A 12,150-nucleotide genomic window follows, 5' to 3' on the forward strand; every position below is an offset into this window, starting at 1 on the left:
TTTCCTAACAAAAACTATGGCTTTTTTATGTTGAGGTAAATTTCTCTGCAGTTTCCTCTTGTGTCATTATCTTGGTAACAATAAAATGCAAAAAAAAAAAAACATATATGAGTCATTAAACTTTCCTAATTAAATTAAACAGCTAATCCCATCCCATATGGAATTATTGATATGGAAAAGATATTAAGATTTTCAGATTCTTTTATGCACTCATATCACAGCTATAGCCAATCAATGCAAAATTGATTCTTTTAAGGAATGCTTGAGCCTTGAGCCAGCCTATCTATTGCCATGTTTGTGCTGTCTTTTTTTGTTCTTATTGAATATTACTAGCTAGCAGAATATTTGCTTTATTCCCTTAAATCATAGTATTTCTTCATTAACAAAATATCAGCCAAAAATGTCCACGAATCTTAACTCAACTCACAAAAACCAATGCAATCATTAGGGTCTGAATCCTCCACGAATCTTAACTCAACTGGCAAAAACCAATATTGTTAAGTTTGACGCAATCATCAGGGTCTGAATCCTCCACGAAACCTTAACTCAACTGATAGAAACCAATATTGTTAAGTTTGACGCAATCATCAGGGTCTGAATCCTCCACGAAACCTTAACTCAACTGATAGAAACCAATATTGTTAAGTTTGACGCAATCATCAGGGACTGAGTCCTGATACTCACGGTTGTGTGTGGTTTTAAAAAGGTAGTGAAACCACACAATTGAAAAACTAAATTGAGAATTTGATAAGAAAAAGTCTACAAGATTTTCTCTATTTACATTGAAGATCATAAAACAAAACAAAACAAAAAATCTAACAGTATCAAATTGGTCTCATGAAATTTCCTAGATTACAGATCCATCATGATTCATGAATCAATTAAAACACAAATTTCAATGTTAGAGACCTTTTGTTATAACAATATATGTAATTTTAACATTAGTCACAGTGAGAGAAAAAACACATGTTTCAGTTGTCAATTATTCCAAGCTTTATCTCCAACTGCAAAAAAGTCTAAACTAGAAAAGAAAAGAAAAAGGCTAATTAAATTAACCAGATATCGACGAAAAGCAACTCTCCGATCGAATCAGTGACGAAGACCGAACACCATCAACAGGCGGAAGAACTCCAGTAGAATTCGACCGAAGAGGAGGCGGCCGTCGAGGAGAATCCAAACTCCGGCGAAGAATTCTGCTCATAACAAAGATAGGATGTTCAGTTTTAGTAGACGACGATCTGAACTCTTTACAGAAACTGATATGTCTATTGAGTGCTTCTTCAATGGTGATAAGCCTCTCTGATCTAACAACTTCGTCTTTGACAGCTTCAACGCAGAGTCCACAGAGCCATCTACCTTGATATCTCTGACGAACTTTGGAGATGTATGCTGGTGTGCATTCTTCTGTGAAACCGCATGAGTCGCATTTCACACACTCAACTTCAACGTGATTAACGGTTTTTATAACAGTAGTAGTTGAAGTTTGAGTTTGTGACTGTGACTCTGATCCTGAAATTGCCATTATTTGAAAGAAGAAGAAGAGAAAGAGAAAAAAAAGATGAATCTCTCTCTGTTTCTGTAGTGTTATAAAGAGAGTAGGAGAGTGGAGTCAGGAGAGGTTATTTATGTTGTCTTATGCTAAGAAAATTATATTAAAATAATGTGGTAATAATAGTGTAATAATCATATAATAATCATCATATAATAGTAATAATATAATTGGACGCGGTTTTGGATACTTGAAATGGAATAGACCTGAGTCATTCATGAATTTGGAGCTTTTCTTTTGTGTTTTTGTCACACATGGCAGTATAAGAATATGACAGCATGGAATTTTGGAACAAATCAAACACTTGTTTCACTCCTAATCAGATCTTATGTTATTCTAACTTAGTCTCTCCGATCCTTTTTAATTGTTTTTTTTATATTTTTGTGTGCATATTAGAAAAACTATTTTTTATTACTTTTCAAATAATTGTAATTTTTTTATTTAGAATAATTTTAATTATTTATTAATTTATTTAATATTTTTCCCTCTTCAATAAATAATTAAGGATAACTTTGATAAACAATAATTTTTTTTTCGATCAGTATTAAAAAGAATAAATTTTGAAAACGACAAATTAAAAAGAAATAAAATTTTTATTCAAAACGGTAGTTAAAAAGGAACCAAGGAAATAAATAATGTATTTGGTCACTATTATAGACAACAACAAAAAAATTTAGATTCATTGAATTAATGATGTATCTGGTCATTATTATATATCAGATACATCAATTATTCAATTAATTAACAAAAATTATTAATTATAATAGTGAGAATATGATGTATTAATCCTCTATTTAATATTTTTATTAAAAAAATATTTATTTTTAAAACTTATAATATAATTTATATCAAATGGGGTTTAAAATTATTGAATACACAATATTATTTTTTGAAAATATATTTTATAGGTGAAAATATATTGAATATTAATTATTTTTGTTTTCAACATATTAAATATATTTTTTTAAACATTATTTTTTAATCTTTTTAAAGAATGTCCAATTTACCTTTTTAAAATTTTTAAATGTATCACTGAGGCTCCTTAACATTTTCCATATAAACTATATAATAAATTTTAATTTTTTAATATAATAAATTTTTACATTTTTTTGATTAATTTGTTTAAAAAGTTATTTAAAAATGTATTTGCATTTGAGACTATAACTATGCTTTAAAAAAATGAAATTTTAGTTATTAAATTATTAAAGAAAAATATTTTAAATTTTAGAAAGTGACATGAGTAATAGTGGTTTTGGGGATGAAGGGTAGTATATATGGTAGTAGATCGCTGTCTACAGTTTGATTTGGGTCTATTCATCCAAATCTTCAATCATTAAAGTTTTTTCTATATTGAAATAAAAAGAATAAAAGGAATATTTTTTTAAAATAAAGGGATTGTTTTCATGTTTGCTTTCAAATTACAGCCACCTCACATCTCACTTTCTCACATATTACATCCATTTCAAAATAATTGTCGCTTAAATTTTTTACATATAAATTAAAAAATGCAATGATATATTATTACAAAATGTTATATTTTTATCACGTGAATTTTTATCAAACCGGAAATTCAGCGTGTATTTTTATCAGACCGGAAAATTTAAAGTAATATTTTTTGATTTTTATGTTAACAAAACTGAATAACATGTTGTGTAGTCATTCGGTTCGTAATATTCAGCCGGATAACTTCACTAAATGTTTTTCGATTCTTTATTTTCATTAACTAAATAATTTATCTGTAAGTGTTCCAGTGTTGTATTTGTGTAAATCAGATATCTTACCTTAAAGTGTTTTAGATAATGTGACTTGGATCATCCAAATATATAAACATAAGAGTAAGATGCAGAAAAATATCAGGACTCTTAGAACGAAAATGCAACATTTGTTTAAGTTGATAGAGGATTCAGATTATGTTTAATGGAGTAGGAAAAAGACAAGTCAGAAGTTGTGAGAGAGATATTCTGGGCCCAAAATCAGTGAAGTTGTTGAATATGTTTTCTAGTGGGTTGATTATGGACAATATGGAATCTGAACAAATAAGTACGGGCAACCTTTGTTTGAAGTAGTTGGTATGACATCAACTAAGTTAACATTTGCTGTTGCATTTGCCTATATGGAATATGAACAAATAGAGAATTTTTGTTTGGTATTGGATAAGTTGAAACAGTTGTTTACTAAGTAAGGATTATGGCCACAAGTGATTATATCTGATAGAGACCTTGCTTTGATGAATGCAATTGAAACAGTATTTTCAAAGACAATTAATTTGTTTTGTCGATTTCACATCAACAAAAATGTGAAAGGAAAGTGCAAGGAGTATGTTCCGAATGATATGCGAGAACTGATACAGAAACTATGGTATGAACTTGTAAGGGCTAATGATGATGTGGAATACCATCAACAGTTGCAAAAGGTTGAGCATGTATGTATGAATTTAGACTATTTTTTGATTATGTGAAAGACACGTGGTTGACTCCTCACATGCATAGATTTGTTGGAGCTTGGATCAACTAAGTGTTATAAAGAATAATAATTAAAAGACATAATTGAAAAAGTAACAATCATTTTTATATTGAAAAATGAGGATGATTGTCATTTTAAATTAAATTTTATTTGCTAAAATAACAGTCATTTTGAAATGGTAGTAATTGCTAATGCATGTTTATAACTTTACTCTGTAATTAAATATTTCATTTGTCTCATAAAAGATGTCATATTTAAACATTATGTGATTCTTAAAAAATGATTACATGTGTTGATTTTAATGATGAAATTAATATATATCATTTACTAGAATATTTTAACTAATTATAATTAATAAAATAGTTGAATAAAATGAAAGTTAATAGAGGTATAGTAGTAAAAAATAATACTACATCTGATCCTTAATATAAAAAAAAAATACTTTTTAGAATCATTAAAGAATTAATGTATCTAGACAAGATATAATTCAGATATATTGATTTTTCAATAAATCTCAAAAGTAAAGTTTTTTTTATAGGAAGAATTGGAATGAATAATAAACTTTGTATTGATATAATAAAATACTTTTATGAGACTGAGGAGTAGTCTCTCCATTTTTATTTATAAACAAATTTTAATATTTTATATTTATTAAATAATTAATATATCTAATTTATATATAACTCAAATAAATAATTTATTCAATAAATTTAAGAAGTCAAATTTATTTATAAAAGATAATGGATGGAGTATATTCTACTTTTTCATATAAGGAAATGAGTTTGATTCCTATAACCAAATGTATCAAACACTAAATTTAATTTCAATAAAACTTGATGGTAATTTTGGCAGAATCATGATGACATCATATGATTCAGTTGAATTTTTTGAATTTGATTTAGTCATTAATTGATCTTACATATTGAGAGTGATTTTAGTAGTAGGCAATAAGTGTGTTTTATTTTGACATGTGAAAAACAGCTTATTATTCTTAACGCACTTTATGTCTCTTTAAGAGTGACGTAGTTGTGAAATCAATCACAAGCTTGTGGTACAAAATTAGTTAACAATCACTTGAAAGCTGTTGCAACTTATTTGGTCTATTAATTTTTGTCCCATCACAATGATGGAGCATTGCACATTGCACATTTTATTCATTTCAATATCAGAAAATTTGGTATTTGGCTTGATTCATACCTATATCCACTCAAATATAGAATACAAAACTTGTTACAGTATGATCTGCATGCTTTTATGTGTCACAGTATTAAATTATTGTATAAAGATCATAGATACTAGCAGATGTTTTGCTCGGTTACCAAAGATGTTTTCAAAGTTTTAATTTCAAGATTTGAGGTTATAGTCCGTGACTCTAGCAGATTGTCAAATACTAGTACTAATCTGTAAGAAAAGTGCTTCTTTTTGTTTAGTTTTCAGAGCTTTCTTAAAATCATAAGTTTATACTTTTCATGATAAAAAGTCTCACATTATAGTGATACTGCATCACACATTTAAGAATGAGAATGACCGCCTAATAGGTGAATTAGATATGAAGATGGTTGAAACTTCTAAATGTTTATCTCACCCTTTGTAAAAATAATGACAAGATATAATAATGAAATGATGCAATGACTTAATATTAGCCATGTGCAACTTTTTCCATTTGGAGGTTGTTGAAGCTTCTTCATCAAAATAAGAAAACTTGAGACTTAAGACTTGCGTTGCATGTAACCATAATAAGGGAATCTTTTTTTCTGTTGGGACCATAATAACTACAAATGATGCATCAAAATGTGGTGACATTTGATATGCATGCATAAATGTTACTTTCAAGACTTTTGTTTTCTTTTGCACCTTGTTTGGAGACAAAAACATTGAAATGGTAATGTCTGTCGTGATTCATCAGCAACCTTACCTGCATTAGTCTTTTTCAATATGGTATTTTGGGAAGAGTCAAAATCTGGTCCTATTGATTTGCCTATCCAATAGATGATGATAAAGTGAAAGCCAAGCAACTACTAATGGTTCATGTGGTTTGGTCCCATGATTGTAACACCAGTCATCATTATCATATTCAAAGCCAAAGGGCTATTTGTTTGTTGCAATCATTTTAACAGAGAAATAAAATAAGCAGTTCTTTTAGATCGAATCACGACTTTAGGATGGCAATCACACAACAAAAACACCACTAGACGGACTATTGATGATGGAAGCGTCAAACCAAACTGTTTGAGAGTTCGGAAAACGCTAAAAGTGACAATGGATTAAACATTCAGAATTCAAGAGACATTGACATCACATATCCACCAAAACCCTTAAGATAACGAGAGTATGAAACTATTCACTTACATGTCAAATATTTCATCAATTTTTAATTATCGTGGAAACCACTCACACCTGAAACTCAAAACTGGCAGAACAACCACCATCATGAGTTTAGAGTTGGTCTATGATTTTTAGAAACTATAATTCTCTCCAATAGTTTTACAATAGTTCAAACCCCCAAGTTCAAGTGTTAGCTTCTGCATCGACATTGATTATTTTTTTACAGTGATTTGATTCAAGTGTTGCAGTACCAGACACAAAATTAGCTTTTCTGGCACCAACTTTGGTGTCTGACATGTTGATATGGTAAAGTCAAGATCACAGAGGCAGATGCACAAGTTACATCCCATCAGATAGATGACATCCACGTGTTCTAGATAATCCATGTTTCATCAACGGTGTTACACTGTCCGAGGATGTGTGAAATTTGAAAGTAAGCACAAATATATGATGATGAGATTCTCTTGTCCTATCTTAAACGACCAATGCAAACCACATTAAAAGCAGTGCTATTTTGGGTGTTGTTCTACATTGGTATTCGCTCCATTAAACTTTCTCATTTTCTTCCTCCTCATAGGTCTTTCTGCCTCTATTCCCTTCATGGAAGGTACCAATATTTATTTGGATTGTGTCCTTACAAGCAAAAATAATCGTATTCTTTTTCACCTATTTTTATCTTTTCACTTTCACTCCACAAGCAATCACACATAAACTAATCATAACAAACACACTTATTGATTCACATTAAATTCAAAGTTTGAGAAGTGATAGTAATAAATTCCAACCAACATTAATCAATGATGATCGTCGTCATAACTTCATATTTACGACTAAATTCAAATAAAATCAGAAGAATGACGAGCAAAAACCATGACAAAGTACGAAGAATAGAATAAAAATCACACTGAAGAGAAGAATTGAGACTTAGAAGAATTCTAGAAAAAAAATAATGAAAAAATAGTATTTTTTAGTATAATTTACTTCATGATGTTTGTTCAATAATTAGATCATAAATGGAATTTTGTAACTCAGATTGAAACAAAATATTTTACAAAATAAAGTTAAAAAATAGACCTTTCAATCACTAGCTAGAATTATCGCGTCCGCGATGCATCTCATCGTGGCACGGTCAGGCTTGCATCGTGGAGTGATACTATTGTATCATGGCGCGATGAAACGCGTTTTCTAACACGTGGAATTTCCATTTAAAGGTTTTTTGTCAACTTTTAGAGAGTTTTAAATTTTAGAAAAAAAGTGACGGCTATGGACATTTAAGGAAAAAATTTGGAGCACATTGGAGTCATTGGAGAGCAATTCTTCCATTCATTTTGATGATGAAAAGACTTATTAACTCATGGTACTACTTAACTTATCAATGAATAGCTAAATTTCTCTATATTATATCTTTTTGAGATGAACTTTATTATTACGACTTTTTTACTGTTCTACCCTATATTTGAAATTAAAATCTCAAACTACCCCATTTTAAAATAAAATTCTTAGAGTACTCATTTTCAAGAATGGACCTGTCTATTCAATGGACGAGTGCATGCTTCATTTGCATCCATGAAGGGGCTCGTTCAATTAATGGACGAGTGCATGCTTCAAAAAAATTATAAAATATTCACCCCTCGGCCAATAAATGACTGAGCTCCTTCGTAGCTGCAAACGCATCATGCATTCGCTCTTGAATGGACGAGTCCCTTCTTAAAAAGGGGTACTCTAAGAATTGTTTTTCAAAGGGGAGTAGTTTGGGATTTTAATTTCAAATATGAGGTAGAAAAGTAAAAAAAAGGACTATTATTACTATGTTTGATACGTCTGTTTGAGATTTGTTAAGTACTTTTAATGTTGTTATCTTATTTAAATTATCTTTGCGTTTAATGCTTTTTGTCAAATACGAGCATACAAATTGATCTAAATATTTAGGGTTTTCTGACTATTAGCCTATTTATCTGATTTAGATAATTTATTCAATTTTTTAATTAACTAGGGATAGCTAATTAGAAGTCGATGCTTATGAATTAACACATTTAGAACGCCTAGTTTAACTTTGAATAATTGACCTAAGGAATTAGGGGATTATCATATAAATTAGTAAGTTGCACACCAAAGAATTAGGTGCAGTAGTTTTGTTAATTCGCAATGAAATAATAACTTAATAAGTACACAATTGTCATATCTCAATTTTGTCCTACTTAAATTACATTGCATTTTCTCTTTTCGCCTGCATTAACATGACCATTGCATTTGGTTATACCCTTTTTTTTCATCAGTCAAAAATTCATTTGCATACATCTAATAAAGCCAAAAGTCTAGGATTTGACCTTGTGACCTTGATGAACACCTTTATATTTTTTCACATAATCTCAATAAACTTTCATATGCATCACTCATTAGTTTGTTTATGAAGAAGGTCAAAGTCAAACATTGACTTTCTTTAAATGCTATTTGCATTTTTTTTGCTTTTATTATTTTTAATTTGTTTATTTGTCATGCATTAATAATCAAGTTTTAGTTAAAAAATTTAAAAATAAGATGAGAGAGCATGTTGTCATTGATTAAATCGGGTCATTATGTTTTGCTTTTGTTGAATAATTTGAATTTTATCTTTTATTGTTTTTAAAGTGACATGTTAGTAAATCCATATCTTAAATCACTTTTAACTACATATAATAGTATTATATTTTTATATATTCTCAAAATAGTATTAAAAAAAACAAAAAATAAGAATTAGAGGAAATTATTTTTATTTACATAAACTTAAAAAAAAGTTTTATAAAATAGATTTCATTTTGTTTTACACCTTACTTCACAAATGATACACATGATGATGCAGGCACGAGGAAGGGAATGTGGTCCAATAACATGGAGCCTTATTTTATTTAATATCTCATCATCATCAACATGCTCCTCTTGCAAAACAAAAAAGAAGCATTCATTCAGCAAGAAAGGCACATACATCATCAGAGTATCATACATCTTAAACCATACCATTCCAAACAGAAGAATGTATATGGAAAACTTGGCAAAACGCAAGGCAAAACCATAAACAATACATACATACATGGAGATTTCGGGACCATACTAAAACTACACAAGACTTACGCATAAATTTCAAAGTGAATTTCATATTCATTTCATCCAAATTTCTAACAAAACCATTTCAAATAAAATGCAACAAATTCACCTAAAGATCACTCTAAAAAAACTCTCTAAACTTCTAATTCAAGTTTAGTAAAGTTTCAACTCTAAAACTCCAACTCGCTCTACCTCACTGGAATTAGAACAACACTTCAAATAAATACAAAGAAGAATAAGAAGACGGAGAAGAAAGATTCGAAGAAAATAAGTGAAAAGAATAAGTGGAATTACCTTAAGGTTGGTCACCGAAATCCTTCGTCGGAGTTTTGAACTCCGGTGAGTCTCACCTTTTTAGTGCTTTCTTATTGTTTTACGCTTCCTGTTTATTGATGTATGCTCACGAATATTCCCCAATAGTAATTGTTTGTTTCATGCTAATTTGGGGTTGATTGGGATTTTTAGGGTTTGATGTTGGCTTGTTCGATCTGACTGTTGTTAGAATTAAATCAATTCAATATACATGCACAACATATTATGATATATATTTTATGCGAAATCAAAATAGTCATAAAAGCATGTATACAATTATAGGATCAATAAATTGATTATAGAATACATTGATCCATTGAGAAAATTATCTTTGACGGTAATCCTAGAAGAAAAAAATGGCTTTTGTGGTTCTTCCTCAATCAGTACTCCTTATGCCTCAAATTCTCTTCAGATGGAGAGAAGAGATAATTTGCGAAGAGATAATTTGCTTATGTATGGTAGATTGGGGACCATAACCTATATATAATGTGATGGTCAATTATGGTTTATTTCCAAATGGATCATCTTGACATTCACTCATATTTGAGTCCATACCAAATTATTTAATTAATTAAATAATTTTTAAATGAAATCTAATCAAATTTTTAACCCTAATTGCTAATATATTTAAGGCACTTAATCGATAAAATAGCTAATATATATATATATATATATATATATATATATATATATATATATATATATATGTTCCAACAATCTCCCACTTGGGCGATATATCTTAATAATTATATAACAGTTCTTTAGGCGCGCGTCTGAATGCTATTTATCCTTAGATTTCAACTTTACAATTGGGTTCACCTCATACATCAATAATTGGACCATCACGGTTGTAGTCACTAACGTATAACGTGACAGGACCCTGACAACCACCACATCAACGTACATGATGACATAGATCGATATGGATGAGTGACATGGAAATTTCATGCAATGTGATCTCTAAATCATGCATATTTTTACCTGGTCCTACGGGAGTCTTTAGTGAGATCAAACAGAAGTCCCTTAGGTGCAATTCAACAAAAATTAATATTTTCACATACTAAAAAACTTGATATTGTTATAACAATAGTACCTTATAAGTTTTTATTTCTGCAGAAAATTAAACATAACATAAAGTTTGTACCAAAACATAGAACATAGAAAAATGAGAAAAAAACTCTCACTAATCAAAGACAATCTCAAAAACAAGCCCCGTGTGAACAACATGCCCGTCAAAAGTCTTAGGTGTCAAACCTTTTGTTAGCGGGCCAGCTAGCATTAAGTCGGTTCCTATATGTTCTATCAAAATTTGCTTCTCTTGAACTTTTTCTTTCACAATAAGATACTTGATATCAATAATTTTTTTTGTATAACTCATATTATTGTTGGAGTAGAGCACAGCTGTGTTATTGCCACAATAAATCTTCAAGGGCCTTTCAATGCTCCTAACAATGTGTAGGCTTGTGATAAAGTTCCGCAGTCAGATTGCATAATTTGATGCCTCAAAGAAAGTCACAAACTCTGCTTCCATGGTGGAGAGAGCCACTAAAGTCTGTTTGGAAGACTTCCAAGACACGGCTCCTCTAGCCAAGAGAAAGATGTAACCAGATATGAAACGTTTGTTATCCGGGCATCCTGCAAAATCTGAGTCAGAATACCCAATGATCTCCAAGTTATCTGACTTTCGATAAGTGAGCACGAAGTATCTTATTCTCTTCAGGTAGTGCATTACACGTTTTACTACTATCCAGTGCTGCATACTAGGGTTGCTTAGATATCTACCAAGAACTCCTACAATGAATGTTAAATCGAAACATGTAGAAACTTGAGCATACATAAGACTTCCCACAGTTGAAGCATATGGAACCTTATTCATCTCTTCCTTTTCAAGATTCGTAGTGGGGCACTGTTTGAGACAAAACTTGTCTCCTTTAGCAACAGGTGTGTCTCCTAGTTTATTATCTTTCATGAAGAATTTATTAAGAACTGTATCAATATAGCTCCATTGTAATAATCTTAAAATACCTCGAGAACTATCTCTAAATATTTGAATTCCTGAGACAAATTAGGCGTCCCCAAGATCTTTCATCTCAAATTTATTTGTGAGAAATCTCTTGGTTTCGTGCAATGAGCCTATATTGTTGCTTGCCAAAAGGGTATCATCTACATATAGTACCAAGAAAATAAATTTACTTCCACTGAACTTTTGGTATACACAATTATCAACTGGATTAGTCTCAAAATCAAATAAGGATATTACTTGAAATTTGTAATACCATTGACGAAAAGCCTGTTTAAGGCCATAGATATATTTCTTGAGTTTGTAAACCATAGACTTTGGGTCTCCTGATACAAGGTTTCTGGTTGCACCATATATATTGTCTTTTCAATGTTTCCATTTAGAAACATGGTCTTTACAT

The 12,150-nt window shown here is 30.1% G+C and overlaps 1 protein-coding gene across 1 annotated transcript; it reads right to left on the reverse strand.

The window, feature by feature from the left end:
• Positions 1–723: 723 nt before the first annotated feature.
• Positions 724–1,659, reverse strand: LOC127138688 (uncharacterized). The gene has a single exon (XM_051065186.1). The coding sequence runs from the start codon at positions 1,520–1,522 to the stop codon at positions 1,052–1,054; it is 471 nt and encodes a 156-aa protein (XP_050921143.1). The 5' UTR covers positions 1,523–1,659; the 3' UTR covers positions 724–1,051.
• Positions 1,660–12,150: the final 10,491 nt, after the last annotated feature.

This window comes from Lathyrus oleraceus, chromosome 4 (assembly GCF_024323335.1).
Source record: "Lathyrus oleraceus cultivar Zhongwan6 chromosome 4, CAAS_Psat_ZW6_1.0, whole genome shotgun sequence".
In the NCBI taxonomy this organism is placed as follows: Eukaryota; Viridiplantae; Streptophyta; class Magnoliopsida; order Fabales; family Fabaceae; genus Lathyrus; species Lathyrus oleraceus.

Bases quoted from the DNA above. Each gene is read 5' to 3' on its own strand.
- LOC127138688 (XM_051065186.1), bottom strand. From the start codon at position 1,522: ATGGCAATTTCAGGATCAGAGTCACAGTCACAAACTCAAACTTCAACT.